The sequence below is a fragment of the Pelodiscus sinensis genome, chromosome 5, assembly GCF_052426305.1.
Source record: "Pelodiscus sinensis isolate ZL-2025 chromosome 5, ASM5242630v1, whole genome shotgun sequence".
Lineage (NCBI taxonomy): Eukaryota > Metazoa > Chordata > Testudines > Trionychidae > Pelodiscus > Pelodiscus sinensis.
In genome coordinates, this window is record NC_143056.1 from 110,576,555 (window position 1) to 110,596,777 (window position 20,223).

Genomic DNA, 20,223 nt, shown 5'->3' on the forward strand with positions numbered 1-20,223 from the left:
GTTGACCATCTACAAACCCATTGATTTCAGAGTTGTAAATGCTACTCTCTTCTCAAAATCAGGCCATTTGTGCATCTGATTTGATTTAGTGGGGGAGGTCTAGGTTGGATATTAGGAAAAACTCTTTCATCAGGAGGGTGGTGAAGCACCGGAATGGGTTACCTAGGGACATGGTGGAATCTCCATCCCTAGAGGTTTCTAAGTCCTGGCTTGACAAAGCCCTGGCTGGGTTGATTTATTTGGGATTGGTCCTGATTTGGGCAGGGGATTGGACTTGACCTCCTGAGGTCTCTTCCAGCCCTAGGATTCTATATGGATTATGAATAGGGAATGGAAACTGGTGAGGTTAAAAACTGCTGGAGTGTAAATGGGAATGTTGAATGACAGAACTGTTCATTGTCTTGCTTTTTCTGACTAGTATTGGTTATGTATACGATCTAAAAGTCTCAATTCAAGAGAATGAGTGTTGTGTGGGAATATTACATAATCTCTGCATGTAGCCCATGACAAAGTAAAATGAATAAATGTCTTCAGCCACACCATGGTAGCCTGGGATCTAGGATTGCTAGGCATCTGGGTCTTGTCCAGCAGTGCTGACCAAGCCGCTGAAAAACTGGTCAGTGGCGCAGCTGGGCTAACGCAGGCTCCCTGCCTGCCCTGGGTCTGCATGGCTCTTGGAAGCGGCTGGCATGTCTGACTCCTAGGTGCTGGGTGGTCATGGGGGCTCCATGCAGTCTCCACCCTGAGTTCTGGCTCCACAGCTCCCATTGGCCAGGAACCCCTCTGGCCCCTCTGTGTAGGAGCTCAACATCCCAGCTGTCTCCTGTGAACTTCCTGCTTCAGCCCAGTGAACGTGAGTGTGGGTGGGAGACAGCAAGTGATGGAGGGGTGGTGGAGGAATAAGTGTGTGTGAGGGGACTGGGAAGGGCAGGTACAGGAGGCGGGACAAGGGTGTAATTAGAAAGTTGTCAACCCAGATCTCATCAGATTTCATAAACTATGCAGAGCTGCATCTGATCAATAATGCTCGGATAAAAGAGGTTCAGGGCCCACTAAAGTGCTGTAGGAAGTTGTATACATGGTTCTGTGGATCGCATTGCACCCTTTGCATAAAATTAATGCCTCTCCACAATGCGAGGAGGAACTGTACAAATGGTGAGGCAGTCTCTGAGATGAGAAATAAAAGGGAGACTCTTACTATTTGTGGCTGTTCTAATATCCAGTGACATATTAGATGAGAGTAAAGATGTTCACCCCAGGAACTGTGCCCTAAATTTTTTATAACATTTCTTATTATTAGCATAGAGATCATTGTTACTGTTGAACAATAGTTTGGCTACCAAAATTCCCATGTATCTATAAAAGTTATTCTCCATCTCACCTCTTCAGAACTGTTGCCCAGTGTTGTTGGGGATAGAATGGCTGCTCCATTCAATCCCTGGGATCACTTTATTTCTGTTGTGGTAAGTTCTCTGTGTGTATACAGGGCTATTTCTGTTCTCAGGCACACTATTTTAAATCCAGACTAATTTCATTGACAGACACCCTGTCACTTGGGCCTTGACCCTCCTCCTACTTAATTTCCCATATTTTAAATAAGTTTACTGAGGAAAAAAATAGCTTTGCAGACAGAGGATATATACACCTACAACTGAAATGCAGGCACCTCTGGGTGGATTGCAGCAGCTATTTGATGCACAGCAATGCTAAGCTATAGTCAACAATGGTGGAGTTACTCTGAATATATCCCAGTGTGCTTGAAAGCAGAATTTGGCACAGTCTGTGGAGTGCATTGTGTCCCTGTAAGATGTTAGTTTATAATATTTTATTATCGTTTGCCCAGTATTACCTTGGACTGGCAAGTCTTTGCTCAAATCCACTTCTGACATTTAACTATAATAAGGCTCTATCTTGACTTGCACAATTGAATCTGCATTAACATTTGTGGAACATAAAATGCATGGCTTGCTCCAAAATGTGTATGTTTTCTCACTTGTTTCCTTTCAATTTCTTTTCAGATGCATACAAACTGAAGATGAACAGACATTACGGTCCATGAAATCTTATATTAATGAAATATTAACCACAATTGCACAGTGTTTTGGCCAGTTGATAGAATTGGTCTTAACATATGAGATACAGGTCAGTAAAAGCTGGCTGCTGTTTACAAAATATTGAAGGTGTTTTTTGTTATGAGTGATGGAAATGAAGTATTTACAGCCCTAAGTCCCTACCGGAGGTTGGTACTTCCAGCATCTTGAAAACCATTCCAGTTGTGTTTTGAGAGAGTATCTGACAAGCCCTGCAAGTAACCCATTCAAGTTCTCACATAGCCCGTCACATTGCTCCCTGTAAGCTGGGCACTTGTGCAGCCATTTGGGAGTGATTCAAATGATGCCCTGCTGATTAGCAGAGTGCCCACAGGTAGGTTTTGGTTTCTAATGGTCGTGCACATTTGCACATTCCTTGGTGCACATAAAATTTATTCCACATATGAATAGGAAAGATTAGAGGGACTATTACCTTTCTCTGATGTCATGCACACTTAGGCTGTCTAGACTACATCCCTCTTCTCAAAAAAGGGATGTAAATTAGATACTTTGAAACTGCAAATGAAGCCGGGATTTAAATTTCCCATGCTTCATTTGCATAATGACAGCTGTGGTTTTTTTCAAAATGGAGCTTTTTGATAGAAAAATGACAGTTTAGATGGGGATCTTTTGAAAATAAAACCCTTTTTGGAGGAGTACAGGATCTTTCAATAAAGGGTTTTATTTTCGAAAGATCCCCATCTAAACTGTCATTTTTCTATCAAAGCTCTGTTTTGGAAAAAAAACAAGGCTGCCATTATGCAAATGAAGCATGGGAAATTTAAATCCCGGCTTCATTTGCAATTTCAAAGTGTCTAATTTACAACCCTTTTTCGAGAAAAGGGATGTCGTTTAGACACAGCCTTTAGTTTTTCTAGAACACCACTATCCTTCATTTTCTCTGTTCATTGACCTGGTTTTGATGGTCTCTAATAATTATGATACTGTCAGGCTTTCTGCACTTTAAAGGAGCTGATCTCTGGGCAGTTTTCAAATAATTCAATGCAGCGGATCTTTTTCCACTTACATTGTTATAATGCTTATTAAGATAGTACCTAAGGAACAACCAATAATGGGGCCATGTTGTGCTTGGCACCATACAAAAAGAGTAGTAAAAAGGATAGAACGCACAAGCAGAGAGAACACCATGAGAGGCGGGCTTAGGAGAGGGTCCGATAAATACAAAGGAAGGGGGATGAAAGGGATTAAGAACGATAGGTATGGAAGGCAGGTGGAGAGACACTGAGGGAGGGGGGAAAATGGAATTGGAGTAAACATCCAGTCAGCATAGGACAGCTGAAACTGGGGGAAGTTCTCTGAATGCCCAAAGGTCTCTGCATCGACTAATTCTAACCCTACCAGCTGGAGCCTTTAGCTTCTCCCTGCAGTTTTTCTCAGGGTCACATGATATGAGGGTGGGGAGGTGCCATGTGAGACCTGTGGTCTCTCTTGCACAGTTCCCAGTCAAGAGACATGCTGGCGAGAAGGATGGCTCCGATTGGGCCCCATTTTACCATCTTCTGCCAGGGAATGGTCCCTGCTTTGAGTGCTTTTACTCCTACTGGCAGATTTTGCTGCCTGGCTCCTCTCCACAGGTTTTTCCCACAAAGTCACATTTGTACTAGATTTTAGGTTCTAGTGAGTGAAACATGTAAATGTGTATAAACTAAACCTTAGCTATTTTCACACAAAACCAGAAAATAACCAATTAATGAACAATGAGAAGCACTGTTTGTGTCTTTTTCCCTTACTGCAAATGGAAGATTTTCTCCCTACCCACGTAATACCAAAGCACTTTGAAGAACAGAATCCCTCCCTGCACATAACCTTTCCAATAAATACACTGTATAATTGCAGACCCTATTGTTTCCAAATGGTGGTTGAAATAAAGACTGGGACTGTAGGTTGTTACCATTTAAAAAAGGTTCCCAGGGTAAATATAGATATATATATGTACATCCAAGTCCAGTGCCAATCTGTATCAGTCTGGCTAGACAGGTGGCTTGCTTATTATGACATTATTAATTCTTTTATGGTCTGTGTATTGTAGTATTAGTGCATATTTCAGAGCTCATGCTAATACTGCCCAGAGAGGTTGTTTTCACTACAGAAAAGGAACACAGAGGAGGAAATAGTTATAGTTCTTTAAACACTTTGCCAAAATGAAATTGCTTCTGTGCTCTAACTTAGAGCAGGATGTAACTTGCCTTAAAGAGGGTCAAACCCTTTATGGCCTGTTTGTTACCTTACTCTCTTTCTAATATCTTAGTTTTAAAACAGATTGTTGCCCAGGAAATGGGAAGCTAGAGAATCTATTTTTGGCTAAATCAAGGTAACAAGCTGCTGGCTGTTGAGCTTTAGTTATGCTTTATGGTAGCCACATGTATTGCAACAAATTATTCCAAGTATAAATAGCTGTGTAAATAATTTGTCATTTTCATTTTAGCAAATAAAGTAAATAGATTGTGCTCAGACTTTCCATTTTTCTTTATCTAAACTAAAAGGTAAAGAACTAGGTTTCCCTTTAGTTCATGAAACTATCTTTGCATGAATCACTAAACCACTTCCTTCTAGGGAAAGCAGAAATAATTTCTCTGAACTATGGTATATGGAAGAGTGGTATGTGTCTGAATGGATGAAAACGTGGAAGCAGTTGAGGGTCACCTAATACAAAAGCACTGTTAGAAACCATATAAAGTCTTTTTGGTTTTGTATTGTATTACCTGGCGTAGAACATGCACCCTCCTAGAAAATGACTTCTCCCTCTGCCACCGCTCCCCTCCCAAAATTCAAAAGGGTGTACCTATTCCTTTTGTCCTAGTGCTTAGTGTCCATTAGTATTACAGAGCTTGGGAACCACATATGTGAGTCAAGTGGGCCTACTGAGGTCAGTTCTGCCAACTCTATAACGACCATATGTCCCGGATTTTCCGTGACCGTCTCTAATTTAAATCTCCTGTTCCAGTGTCCCCTTAAACACTGAATAGGTACCGGAGAGCAGCACATCTAGAAGCAGCTGTATGCTGTTGTTTCCTCTTCCCGTCCCCCAACTGAGGAAACACATTTGTGCAGGGATGCTTCCTGATGATTTTTCTCGCTTTTCTGGAATCCGGCCAATAGGAGCAACAGGAGGTGGTGCCTGACCTCTGGCCCTCTGCTCTGGGGGTACGTGGTAGTTGTGTTGGGAGCTGCCAGTAAAGCAGCATGTAAGTGGCCCCCCTTCTCCTCACAGCCCAGTTCCACCACGACCCCGCTGCTGCTCGGTCTTAAATTTAGTAGGAGCCACGCGGCTCTTCTTAGATTTAAAGGGCAGGCTTTGCACAGAAATGGGAATCAGCTGTTTCCCAGCTCATCTGGTGCCCAGTCCCTGCGCAGTTCTGCCCTTTAAATCTAAGAAGAGCCGCGTGTCTCTGACTACATTTAAAAGACAGAGCAGCTGCGTAGCGGGGACCGGGCACCAGCTGAGCTGGGAATCAATTAATTCCTGATTCAGCTGACCCTCTGCCCTTTAAATTTAGTAAGTGCCATGAAGTGGCTCTTAGTTTTTAAAGGGCAGAGTCATAGTGCTCTGCGTGGAATTGGAAATCAGTGACTTCTCTGGGGAGGTAGAGTGGGGGAGGGACAGGTGTGGGGAGCCATATCTTAGGCTAAGAGGCAACCTTCTGGAATAAACCCTTTTCCTCCTCTTCAAATTAACCAGCCTGACTCTAGACCAGGGCAACTCAACATGCCGCATGAGGCCCACTACCTGTTTGTGGCCCGTGGTGCGGTTTGGGTTTATGTGGGGCTCAACATGCAGTCTGCGGGTGGGAGCCTAAACAAAAAAATATTCATTTTAACGGGTTTCTGTTGATATGTATTTTAGTAGTTAAATTCCTGGACTGTCATTGCTCATTAAAAGTGCTGTCATATGGGTGGAAATTGGGTAAACATTGCATTTTATTAATACCAGCAGAACTGACTTAAATGGGGCCTGCATGTTGTGTAGTCTTGCCTTAATCTTTGTATTCATGCCCATTAGTGTAAAATAAGCTATTTGCATATATATTTGCATGTATATGCAATCACACTTAAGCTGTGGCCCTTGGCATGTTCTGTGAGTATCATTGTGTCCCCTAGGGCTTCCAAAGTTGAGTAGCCCTGCACTAGACCAATGTTAAGGCTCAAAACTAATGACATAGATTAACTGTCCAGCTGCATTTTTATATACACTACACATTTCTTCATCACTCAGAATATTTTAGCTGACACAATTCTGTAGAATTTTACAGCCTCTATTCAGACTCTTTGCTTGAACATGAACCTTTCAGCACTGGTTCGTGTTTATTATGTAGATTAATTTTGTGCGCCTGTCGTTGCTGACTTGTGGAAGCTGCATAAATCTCAGCCCCTTTGGCAACAGAAATAGAGCACTTTCTGATAAATTGTCTGTCATACACTGAGAATTACTCCCAGTATCTCAGGTATGTATATTATAGGATTCCCTGATGACATGCCAGTAGGCTGACTTGCTCCTGTGGCAACTCCAGCTATCTCTAGATAGTTCCTTGCCCACACCCCCAGCCCACTCATTCACCATCCTGCTGAAACCCCATACCTCCACCCACTTCTCACAGATCCTCCACTAAGACCCTGCACTCCAAGCTCACTCCTGCACTCTCCCTTGCTCTTGCACCTCTCTCCTGGCCAAACTCTACACCTCACCCACTTCTGCACACCACCTCCCACCCAAATCCTGCACTCTTATCCCACTCATTGGCAGCACTGCCCCACACACTTAACCCTCATTTTTTGGCTCCACCCCAGAGCCTATGGGAGCCTACAAAATCCACTAACCTTGGAACCCCAGAAGAGTTAATCTGGCCTGAGGCTTTTACCCTCAGTCCTCCTTGCCCCTCCACCGGGCTGGAGCACCGGGGAAGTGAGGTGTTTGAGTTGGAACACATCAGAGAGGGTTGGGGTTTTTGGGAGGGTTGGAGGAGGCGGTTGATGAATGTAGTGGCCAGAGGAGGTGGGGTCAGTGAGCATAGAGAGCAGGGGACACAGCCCACTAGTTTAACTATAAACATTTATGTTAGTGTCAAAATGATGGCAAAGAACATGAAAAGTGCACGCTTCTAATGAGGCTTTGCAAAATCCACACATATCATTTTGCACCCATTGTAGTTGTGAGGTAAAAATTGCTCATGGCAGGAAATTTGACATCACTACTCATATTCAGTTGAAGAAACGTAAGCTCTGTAGCTTCCAGTGCTTCAATGAAGAGACTTATTATAAAAGATGATTCTGTTAAAATGGAGCTTGTGGCAAAGTAAGTGGTAATTGCATATCACACTGTAAAACACCATCACAGTTTCAGATCTGTAGATTGCACCTCTATGATAATTTCCACATTGTTTGAACCTAAATTTTCATTGGCATGAACAAAAAGCAAAGCAACTGTGAAAAACTTTCTTGCTTCAGAAGCTCAAAAGATTTCGCAACAGAAATTGGACGAAACTCCATGTCTTACTGCAATGGTAGATTCATCTAACCACAAAATGTCAAAAAGTTGTTCCTATCTTAGTCAGATATTTTCATGAAAGTACTGGAGTTAATGTGAAAGTTCTTGAACAGACATCCTGACGTGAGACAATTGACCAACTAAATGATTGTTTTCTCTGTTCTGAGCCGCAGCAGACTTGTTGATAAGATTGTTGTCATGTTAACTGATAACACTAATACTAACTTTGGAGGTACAAAATGCATAGGTTCTAAGAATCTTTTCTAGAAAATGTCGGCTAGCTGCAAGAGAACATTGGTAGGGATTGGTTTCATGGCACGCATTTGCAACAATACTATTAACTCCACATCTGATGTTCTTCCAGTTGATGTGGAAGTTGTTGTTGTAAAAATATTCTCTTTTTTCACATTTATACTGTGTGAATGGAGATACTGAAATAATTTTGTGATTTTATTGAAGTGGACTACAGACCAGTTTTGTTATATTCAAACACTGGATTTCTGAGACTGATGCCTGCTCTTGAAAGAATAGTAGTAATCAGGGTTTGACAAACCGTGGCGAAATCCACTCGCCAGCTCTGCACTGCACATGCACCAGACCCGCATTGCATATGTGCGTGCCGCTGGTGAATGGGGTGACCGGCTGAAATCTACTTGCCACAGGCGAGTACAGGCAGTCCCCGACTTACGTGGATCCGACTTACGTCGGATCCCTAGATACGAACGGGGTGAGGCAACTCCCGCACATGCGCAGCAGCATTCCCGGGGCTCGCTCACCTGGGTCCTAGGATCCTCCTCCTCCTCGGGCCGGCTCCGACTGGGGTCCCCCAGAGCTGCCGGGCAGAGGAAAAGTGCCTCCCCACGCCTGCTGCCCCCCCACCCCCCTGCCAGCAACAGGCTGCCGAACAGACAAAAGCAGCCTCTCTGCCCCTCCTCCCCTCTATACATGCCGGGCTCCACGGAGTGCAGCAGCGTCCCCGGGGCTCGCTCATCTGGGTCCTAGAATCCACCTCCTCCTCCTCTTCGGCCGGCTCCAACTGGCCTCTGCCTGCAGCAGCTGGCCACAGGGACAGGGATCCCGCAGAGCTGCCGGGCAGAGGAAAAGTGCCTCCCCACGCCCGCTACCCCCCCCCCCCCGCGGCCTTGCATCCTGCACGCCTCCCCCCTCCCCCCCTGCCAGCAACAGGCTGCCCCCTCCCCTGAGCAACAGGCTGCCGAACAGCAGAGAAAAGCAGCCTCTCCGCCCCTCCTCCCCCTATACATGCTGGGCTCCCTGGGCAAACAAAGACTCCACCAAAACAAACAAAGTGCTGGCCTCATTGTGTTAGCAAAAAAAGGACCCTCCTCCTAGAACCCTGGGTGGTGTGTGGAAATAAAGCTATTAGCTCAAAGCATGGTGCAGAGCTGTTTGGTATTTGATGAGTTACTCCTTTAGTCCTGAGTTTGTCACAGGGACAGAAATAGATGTGAAATCTTCTGAACAGGGGAACAGACAGCAAAACAAACATTAGAGGGGAGTTAACCTTTCCCTATGCTATCCAAAACTAAAAAAAATGTTTGGCTAGAGTTTCCCCTACAATATGTACCAGTTCCGACTTACATACAAATTCAACTTAAGAACAAACCTACAGTCCCTATCTTGTACGTAACCCGGGGACTGCCTGTAGATACACTGACTTGTCAAATCCTGGTGGTAATGTTTCAACTGCTATGAGCTTATTTTTTATCAGTTGAAAATACCCCCATTATTCTAAGAATTTTTTCAAAGATCCTAAGTCAGAACTTTGGTCGTGGTTCTTAAACAATGTTGCCACTATTTTCCATGATGCTGTTTCCAAAATGGAGGGGCAGAAAGTATCGGCGCCAGAAGCCTCGTGAATATTTGTGGTTGTATCAGAATTTAGAAGAAAAGTTTTTGCTGCTCAAACTAAGAGAACTGCAGAAGAAAATGTCTAATGATGATATTCATTGTGATTTGGATCTGGTGCAGCTGGTAATGGGGGAGTTCTTTGTTAATTATCTGAATTATCTAGCCCTGAATGGAATGATCTGGAAAAGACATGTTTAGGATAGTCAAGACAGAAGCAGACTGTGAGGGACTCCAAGAAGATCTCATCAAACTGAGTGATTGGGCAACAAAATGGCAAATGAAATTTAATGTGGATAAGTGTATAGTAATGCATATTGGGAAAAATAACCCCAACTATACGTACAGTATGATGGGGGATAATTTGGCTACGACAAATCAGGAAAGAGATCTTGGAGTTATCGTGGACAGTTCTCTGAAAACTTCCACACAGTGTGCAGCGGCGGTCAAAAAGGCAAATAGGATGCTAGGAATTATTAGAAAAGGGATAGAAAATAAGACCCAGAATATCTTACTGCCCCTGTATAAAACTATGGTACGCCCACATCTTGAATACTGTGTACAGATGTGGTCTCCTCACCTCAAAAAAGATATTTTGGCCTTGGAAAGGGTTCAGAAAAGGGCAACTAAAATGATTAGGGGTTTGGAACGGGTCCCATATGAGGAGAGGTTAAAGTGACTGGGGGTATGTCTACACTACCCCGCTAGTTCGAACTAGCGGGGTAATGTATGCATACCGCACTTGCTAATGAAGCCCGGGATTTGAATTTCCCGGGCTTCATTAGCATAAGCGGGGAGCCGCCATTTTTAAATCCCCGCTGCTTCGAACCCCGTGTAGCGCGGCTACACGGGGCTCGAACTAGGTAGTTCGGACTAGGGTCCTATTCCGAACTACCGGTACTCCTCGTGAAACGAGGTGTACCGGTAGTTCGGAATAGGCACCCTAGTCCGAACTACCTAGTTCGAGCCCCGTGTAGCCGCGCTACACGGGGTTCGAAGCAGCGGGGATTTAAAAATGGTGGCTCCCCGCTTAAGCTAATGAAGCCCGGGAAATTCAAATCCCGGGCTTCATTAGCAAGTGCGGTATGCATACATTACCCCGCTAGTTCGAACTAGGAGGGTAGTGTAGACATACCCTGTGACTTTTCAGTTTAGAAAAGAGGATACTGAGGGGGGATATGATAGAGGTCTATAAAATCATGAGTGGTGTGGAGAGAGCTGATAAATAAAAGTTATTTATTAGTTCCCTAAATAGAAGAACTAGAGGACACCAAATGAAATTAATGGGTAGCAGGTTTAAAACTAATAAAAGAAAGTTCTTCTTCACACAGCGTATAGTCAACCTGTGGAACTCCTTGCCAGAGGAGGCTGTGAAGGCTAGGACTATAATAGAGTTTAAAGAGAAGCTAGATAATTTCATGGAGGTTAGGTCCATAAAAGGCTATTAGCCAGGGGATAAAATGGTGTCCTTGGCCTCTGTTTGTCAGAGGCTGGAGAGGGATGGCAGGAGACAAATCTCTTGATCATTGTCTTCGGTCCACCCTCTCTGGGGCACCTGGTGCTGGCCACTGTCGGTAGACAGGATACTGGGCTAGATGTACCTTTAGTCTGACCTAGTACGGCCGTTCTTATGTTCTTATGACATGGAATCTTTTCTAAAGTGCACTTCCCACTTTGTCACATGATGATCTTTTTAATGAACTTTGTATCCTTAAATCATATCTTAATGAGAACTTGCTAGCCGAATGGGACAAGGAGAAATTATCTACAGATCTGAGATGGTTGAATGTACTTAAAGATTTTCCCCATGAAAACATTAATATTCCAAACATAAAGAAAATGTGCAAATTTGTCCCCTTGCTGCTGGGTACGAACGCTGTGTTCAAAAGGTCATTTTTGCTGATTAACAACTTTTGGGGATTTGAAAAGTCATGATGACCATTGAAACTGTAAAATCTCTCTTGATGATCCAAATGAATCAGTCATATACTTGCCAAGAGATGTTTAAAAAAATTAAGAAGAAGAAACAATTATTGAGCAAGCTGAGTTCTTCAAACAAGTACAAGTGGAACAATATGCCATCAACTTCAACAGTAGATGAATGATGAAAATGACAATGTAAATTTTGTATTAACCTATATATATTTATTTTTTCCTGAATTTTGTATTTCTTTTCATGCAGTTCTTTTCAATGAAGGTGATTTGTTAAACGTATAACTAAATGTGATTTAATTTTTGTACTTTTGTATGACTTTTCATATACATAAATTGACACATCAGAAAAAAAATCCTTTGTCATATCATGTGTCACCGTGGTCAAATCCACTCTTGGGGCAGTCTATGAGGCCCAAATCTATCCTGATTGGTAGAGGGTGGTAGCAGAAATTCTTAGTGGCATCACAAGACCCATTTCTGGACAGATCATTCTGCCCCGTCACTGCCCCGATTGGTCAAATCTGCTATTGGTACAGCCCTATGGGACCCAAGCCCATCCTTTGTGGAGGATGGTGGGAGGAGTTCTTAGAGGGGTGACCTGACACCTTTTACTTCCAGTCATGTATCCATCTTTACCCTGGAAGTACTTGACCCTGGGACTTCCTTGTGGCAGGGAGATGGGGCTTAAGCAGACAGGGGAGAGGCTAACCGGGTCAGGGGCATGGCTAATGGGGTTAGGAGTGTGGCTAACAGGGGGTGTGACTGAAGTTTGATGGTAGTACCCTTATATGATGTGTCCCCATTTTGGTTTGGAAAACATGGTCACAGTAGCCAACTCAGTAGTAGCAGCTCTCTGTCCTGATTGATGTTGCCATGCATTATGGGGATTTTATTCTGATCTGGATTAATGTTGAAATGTAAAGCAATAGAGTTTTGTGGCTTTGTGTGTGTGTGTGTGTGTGTGTGTGGTACTAAAAGTTAGACAGGAATACAATCTGTTGATGAGAAGAAGACTGAATTTTGTGATATAAGCTTAGAAAATGTGGGATTTTTCTCTGAACTTCTTTCACAGATGTGAGAAAAAGAGAAACAGTGCATCTTTAATTCTTAAAGACCATTATCATTATGTATTTCTTCTTTGTGATGATGATATGCATGGGTGGAGAGAACATTTAATTAGCATCATGCAGTCTCTGTTCTTCTAACAACCCTCTTAGTCTGTGCAGATGCAGCGGTAAATACGTAAAACCAGATAATTTAAAAAGAAAATATGAATTTAATCATATACATTTACTGGAGACTTAATCAGTGGTTTTTCTGTCAAAAGGTCATGTACTGACCCATGAGACTTCCTCTATAATTCAAAGGTATTTAATAGATCTTAGCAGAAGCCTGTTATTAGAACCATGCAAACTAGAAGAGGAAAACACCTGTTAGGTCAGTAGTCTGCAGCATTACTCTGGTGTAAAAGATAGGAGATTCATACCAATATGTCAGTGCTGACCTAAGCAAATTAAATAATTAATTGCAATTCTCTCTCTTCAGTATTTTAAATACATTATTTTTTAATTAGAAATCTCTACATTGAGGCTACGTCTACATTGGCATCCCTTTCCGGAAAAGGGATGCTAATGAGACGAGTCGGAATTGCAAATCCGCGGGGGATTTAAATATCCCCTGCGGCATTTGCATTTACATGGCTGCCGCTTTTTTCCGGCTTGGGGATAAGCCAGAGAAAAGCGCCAGTCTAGACGCAATTCTTCGGAAAATAAGCCCTTTTCCAGAGGATTTCTTATTCCTACTTGAAAGTAGGAATAAGAAATACGAAATCCTCCGGAAAAGGGCTTATTTTCCAGAGAATCGCGTCTAGACTGGCGCTTTTCTCCGGCTTATCCCCAAGTCGGAAAAAAGCGGCAGCCATGTAAATGCAAATGCCGCGGGGGATATTTAAATCCCCCGCGGATTTGCAATTCCGAAGTGTCTAATCTGCATCCCTTTTCCAGAAAAGGGGTGCAGTGTAGACACAACCAGAGAGTTGTATGGGAAAATTCTGCCCTCAGTTACATCTACACAGTTGGAATAAGTATGGTACCCTAGTGTTAACAAGGGAAGAATTTAGCCCATACAGCTTTTCTTTCTTTCTTTCTTTCTTTCTTTCTTTCTTTCTTTCTTTCTTTCTTTCTTTCTTTCTTTCTTTCTTTCTTTCTTTCTTTCTTTCTTTCTTTCTTATTAGTAACTTTGAAGCTGGTTAAACTGACTAGATTCACTTACTCCACCAAAAAACCTCCCACAGCTTCTCCCTTTGATTCTTCTCATTGGAAGTAACTAGTGTTTATTATCTTTTTTGTATTGCACAGAACCTTGTGAGACAAATAAATTCGTCAGATGATATATATATCATAGAGTCATCTACCAGCGGTTTATTCAGTCTCACTCAAGAAGGTGCTCAGTTGTGCCGCATCATAGCCAAGGTAAGGAGCACACAGATTGGTTCAGCATAGAGTTTACTTGCTGGTTTCAGTATAGTTGCAATTGCCCAGATGTTTTCCAAGTGTTGAGGGATGCACTGCTGGGGAAGTTGCTTTTTGTTCTGAGAGGGTGAGTAACGGAATCCAGATGCAAGTCTAGAACTAGATTAATTATCATGTATTATGGGGCTTGTTGGATGATTTAGAGTTCCTGGTGGGATATTTATGATAAATATACTATACAGATTGTAATACAAATTCTGTAGTGCATAAGGCTGATCCCTTTTATTTAAGCTAATCCAGTGTAATGAAAAATATTTTTATTTTAAGAAACCCTTTTTTCCCTTTTATTTAAAAAATCCAAAAATATGGATATACAGGGCAGAAGCAACTGGGGAAAGAATGGCACAGATGCCATTGCATTGTAAGTGTCATGGAATATGTGACCCTATCTCAGTACTGACATGTTTTAATGTAATTGTGGTGTTCATAACACAGCTATTTACTTAGAGGTTGAAATCTTTTGTGAGGTACTAATTCAATATTTCTCCCCTTAAATTCCTTTGCATGGGGCTAATAGTAATGATGGAACTCTGAACCCTCCTGAAATAGTCTCAGAGGGGTAACCATGTTATCCAGACCTTTAAAAACAGTGAGGAGTTCTATGGAACCTTAGGATGTGTCTACACAGCACATATTTCAAAACAGAGCACTCTTCCTCTGACTTGCTTTACTCCTTGTACAATGAGGGTTACAGGAGTTGGAGTAAGAAGTCCTTCAGCTTGACAGTATTCTGACATTATTTCAAAATAACTGCCTACTGTGTAAACGTGGACTAAGTTATTTCAAAATAACGCTAGTTATTTCAAAATAATGTTGCTGTATAGACATATCCTTAGAGCAATGGTTACCAAATTTTTTAGCATCATGCCCCCTTTTTGATTTTTGAGAAACCCTCCCTCTCCCCCAAAATAGCAGCAAAACTTGTTGAGCAAAAAAAAAAAAAAAAGGAAAAACAGTTGCGGCCCCTTTAATTCCTGAGACCAGGCTCTTTTTTGGGGGATGATTGATGGGGGATGGGGTGGGGGGGATGGGTCGCCTTGCACCCCTCCCTGGAATTTCTTCACATATTCCAGGGGGGCATACGCCCCCCGCCCAGTTTGAGAACCTATGCCTTAGAGACTAATATATATATATATATAGTCCTCCTGAAATAGTCCATGGTCCAGTCTGCTGAACACAAATAGAACACAGCATATTTGCTCAGGAGATATTTACATCATATCACTGATCGCCCAGAAGAACCATCCATTCTGGAGCCTAAGCTTGTTTACTGAAGTTTGAATTGTCTAGAGGGCTGGCTGCTTTCCTGTATGTTTAATCTTTTGCCATTTAATATTTAGGATAGGCTTTTGATGAATTACAGATTTGTTTGGGCTTCTTAATAATGTTCACCCCCATTTTCACTGACATTGGAATGACCCCTTTCTGACCTGCTGACCACAGGAATTTTATGCTTCAGAGAAAACTAACCTTATATTACACTAGTAAAGTATTTTGAAAATTCACCTTGTGCCATTCAGAAATATTTTCTTCTTACAACCCCAATCCATACACAATCTCAATTGATATCAGTGGGAAGTCTGTCATGGCCAGGAGGATATTTGAAAATAAAGGGTTCAGTTGTTCCCTTGGTAGTCCTGCCTACCACCTGTTAATATTGATGAAACTTACATGGACATACCTAGAAGAGAATGGACCATTAGCATTTCTTTAACATTTCTAAATCTGCAACTAGCTGGGCATATTTTAAATTTTATATGATTTGCTTAACTATTTAATTCCATGAGCCATTGCAAGAATATCTTCAGGGACTATCATGTTCTTCTGAGACCTATTGAATGATAAACTGAATTTCTGGATGGATGTATGAATTTAACTGAAACTCTGTAGGAAATTAACTGATCATGTCCTTTTCAACAGGAAAGGGCAGTAGACAAATGCAGAATTAATTTTTATCTGTCAGTCATTTTACCAGCCTTTGGAAATATTTGGCATTAATAAAGGGTAGGCTTACAGTGTTTTGTTGGTGTGTTTTTAAAATTGAAAGTACATTGTAAGACACTAGAACTCTACTTGAAGTCCCTACAAAGCATTTCAAGAAAGAGTGTAAAGACTAATGTCAAAAGAGCTTGTATTTATAAATTTGCTTTTAAATCTAAAAGAAAATAATTATTCTACAAGAAGATGTTTCTACAAGAATAGACTCATGGCTGAATCAATAATACATGAATCACAAAGTTTGAGTAATTTCAGATTAAACTAGACAAGTAATTTTAGGTTTTATTTTATCATTGAAACCAGAGGCTTGCAATATGTACATTAATTGATGCCAATTTTTTGATCAAACTTTCCAGGAGCCATATGCAATTTAAATTATTGGCCGACTATGAACAAGTAATTTGGGTTTGGTTTAAAGATGTCAGAAGTTAATAAAAATACTTCCAGTAGGTTGGATACTAATGGGCTACGTCTGCACTGGCACCCTTTTCCAGAAATGCTTAAAACGGAACAGTTTTCCGTTATAAGTATTTACGGAAAAAGTGCGTCTACATTGGCAGGATGCTTTTCCGGAAAAGCACTTTTTCTGGAAAAGCGTCCATGGCCAATGTAGACTCACTTTTCCGGAAAAAAGCCTCGATCGTCATTTTCGCGATTGGGGCTTTTTTGCGGAAAAGACTACTGTGCTGTCTACACTGGCCCTTTTCCGGAACAGTTTTTCCAGAAAAGGACTTTTGCCCGAACGGGAGCAGCAAATTTTTTCTGGAAAAACACTGACAATTTTACAGTAGATTGTCATTGCTTTTCCAGAAAAGCAAGCGGCTAGTGTAGACTTGAAAGTAGGAATAAGGAATAAGGGATCTTCCGGAAAAGGGCTTATTTTCCGGAAAATCATGTCTACACTGGCGCTTTTCTCCGGCAAAAACCCCGAGCCAGAAAAAAGCGGCAGCCATGTAAATGCAAATGCTGCGGGGGATATTTAAATCCCCTTGGATTTGCAATTCCGAAGTGTCTCATTAGCATCCCTTTTCCGGAAAGGGATGCCAATGTAGACACAGCCCAAGGGTATGTCTACACTGCTACCCTAGTTTGAACTAGGGTGGCTAATGTAGTCATTCGAACTTGCAAATGAAGCCTGTGATTTAAATATCCCAGGTTTTATTTGCATGTTCCCGGGCGCCACCATTTCTAAATGAGTAACGGTAGTTCGAATTAGGAGTTTTAATTCAAACTACCTAGCCCGTGCCACGTGCAGCCGCGGGCCGGTAGTTTGAACTACGGAGCATTTAAAAACGGCGGTGCCCGGAAACATGCAAATAAAGCCTGGGATATTTAAATCCCGGGCTTCATTTGCAAGTTCGAATGACTACATTAGCCACCCTAGTTGGAACTAGGGTGACAGTGTAGACATACCCTTAGATGTTTTATTTTGTTTGAACTGCAGTGAGGCTTTTTCCCTTATAGCCTTATAGTCTAATATAATATATTTATGTGGGATCATTTAATTAACTTTCTTTGAATCCTTGAGTTAAATGTAGGGCTGTTAATTGACCTGCGTTAACGCATGTGATTAACACAGGACAGGATTAATGCGTTATTTTTTTTAACGCGTTAATCACAGGTGTTAATGCTGTGCTGCCCCTTCGAAGTGCCACTTTAGCACCTCAAAGGGGCAGTGCAAGTGGAGCCAGGGATCAGCGGTCCCCAACCTTTTGAGGTTGTCGGGCGCCAGGGGGCATGGCCGTTTGCCCGCCGGGCGCCAGGGGGCGGGGACACTAGCCAGCCTCGAGCACCTGGCGGGCGCATTGAAATGCGTGGTGTTGGGGACGACGGCCCTAGCTGATCCTTGGAAACACTGCCGTGGCGCTTCCGAGGGGCAGTGTTGCATGGAGCCCAGGGTCAGCTGGGGACTGCAGTTGAAATGCCACCGGGGTGTTTCAAAGGGGAGGCGCATGTGATTAATTGTGTGATTAATCATAATTAACTTTTTTAATCACACTATTAATCACAATTAAATTTTTTAATCGCTTGACAGCTCTAGTTAAAGGCTTAACTCAATAGCTCTGCAACATATTGAAAGGAACCATGTGTGCTAGTATATTTATATGATCACTGAGCAATGTGTTTAAAATGCCATGGAGAATAGTTTCTCCCCTGCTCTGCTCCTGAAATTTGGCTAAGGTGCATCTTCATGGAACTCAGTGGAGGGAGGTAAAACAACCAATTTCATGCAGAATGGCTTTTTCATACAAATAGTATTCTATTGGTGCACAACAATATTGATTCTCATATAGCACTTTTCATAAGAAGATCTCAAAGTGATTCACAAATGTTTAATATGTTTATCCTGACAATGTAGTATTGTTACCCCCATGTTTACAGATGGAGAACTAAGTTAAAGCACAGAAAGGTAATATTTACCCAATGTCAAACAGGAAGTCAGAGATTTTTGAGGGTGTGAAGGCACTATATATCTATTCTAAATGAGCACCAAGTAGTCCATCAATATGAGGGAATCCCAAGTGGATACAAAGCAAGCATAGAAAACTACATCATCTCCTCCTTCACCTTCTTGGGACTGGAAGTAGGAGGAGATGTGTCATGGCCTGAAGCACACTGCTCTGCAGCCTATTGCTACCATGATGGCCTCTCAAGAGGAGACTTATAGCTTGGCAAAATGCCATTTTAGTCCCCTAGCCAGTCCCAGGATTATGGAGCAGAAAGCTGGCTTAAAGCCACCTTTGCTTTCTGTGTCCTTTATGGCTTCCTAAGGTGTTTCTGGAAATTGTCAGATAGCTGCCTCTGTTCAGTCTCTTTCAAGTGTAGAGATTTTCTCCAGTGAGCATTGCAAAGCATATTGAACTGAAGTGATTACCTGCAGCTATTGCCATTGTCTATTCAAGGGCTAAGGAGGGCAGAATGCAAAATGTAGCCATTTGTGGAGGGAGGAGGGGAGCTTTCAAACCCAACCCTTATTTATACATGTCTCTGTGATGTAGTCAGTGATTTACCTAGGTGCATGATTGTTCATCCTTTAAGGACACAGAGCCATTAGTATGTTGTGATCTAAAAAGCTGTAGTTGAAACCAAATGTGTTTTGGTAACCTATCAGATTACATAGGGTATGTCTATACAGCAAAGTTATTTCAAAATAACAGCTGTTATTTCAACTTTACTAACGTCTACCCAGAAATTAATTCGAAATAGCGGAGCGCTTATTTCAAATTTGGTAAACCTCATTCCACGAGGAATAACGCCAAATTCAAAATAGCTATTCCGAAATAAGTGCTGTGTAGACACTTATATTGAAATAGGGGGCCACCAGCCTTCCCAGGGTGCCCTGGTGGCTACTCCAGCCTCAACCAAGAACACTCCTCTCTCCCCCCTCCTTGGAGCCCTTAAAGGGGTAGACTCTGGCCACAGTGCCTGTGCCAGCTCCAAGCCTGCCAGCCCAGAGCCAGCAGTCACTGCCCCCCCAGTGGCCCCAAAATATGAGCCAGCAAGCCACTGGCAGCCAGCCCTCTACCACTGCCGAGGAGCAGTCTGCCAGCTCCCAGGAGCCTGCCAGGGCCGGGAGAAGGCAGGCACCTTCCTGGTCCAGGGTGGAGATCATGGACCTTATTCAGGTTTGGGGGGATGCCCCCAATGTCCATTATTTCCACCCTAGATGGAGGAACGCGGCTATCTATGGCAGGATAGCTGCTAGCCTGGACACCAAAGGCCACATGCGAACCCAGGAGCAGGTTTACATGAAAATCAAGTTGGTCCGGTGAGACCCCCAACCCTGAGCCCTAAGCTTCCCCTTCCCCTTCTTCCCCTTGCTTCCCCCTTCCAGCTCCCTCCTCCCAGGTTTTCCCCCTCCCCTCTCCCACCCTCTCTTCTCCCCTATCCCGCCTTCTTTCCCCAGTCTCACCAGAGTTTCTTCTGCCCCTCCCCCGAGTTTTGTTAAATAAAGAGAGTTTGTGTTCATGAAAATACATGTATTTTATTTTACATCAGGAAGCGGGGTTGAGGGGAGAGTAAGTGGAAGGACGTGAGGGAGGAATGAGGCACAAACCCCCAGTGGGGCAGACCAGGGAGACTGTTAGTGCTCCTCAGGGTGGAAGCTCTCCTACAGGGCCTCCTGATGGATCTCCCGGATGGCAGCCTGCAGAAAGTGCAGCCAGGCTCTCAGCAACGCGTCCAAGAGGAGCACCAGAGTGTCCAGGGGCAGCTCTGGCTCCATGTTGCAGAGTGCTGTGGTGTCCCGAGTGAGGGCAATCAAAGCACACAGAGACAAAATGCTTTGCTGTCCCTCATC

The 20,223-nt window shown here is 43.0% G+C and overlaps 1 protein-coding gene across 3 annotated transcripts in view; it reads left to right on the forward strand.

Moving 5' to 3' along the window:
* The window catches only part of INSC (INSC spindle orientation adaptor protein), a 278,332-nt gene that overhangs the window by 146,263 nt on the left and 111,846 nt on the right, over window positions 1-20,223 (forward strand). For all 3 annotated transcript variants that reach the window (XM_025186251.3, XM_075928031.2, XM_075928027.2), the window contains exons 6-7: window positions 2,019-2,142; window positions 13,752-13,865. In XM_025186251.3, the coding sequence (XP_025042036.3) occupies window positions 2,019-2,142; window positions 13,752-13,865 (238 nt within the window). The remainder of the gene's footprint in view (window positions 1-2,018; window positions 2,143-13,751; window positions 13,866-20,223) is intronic.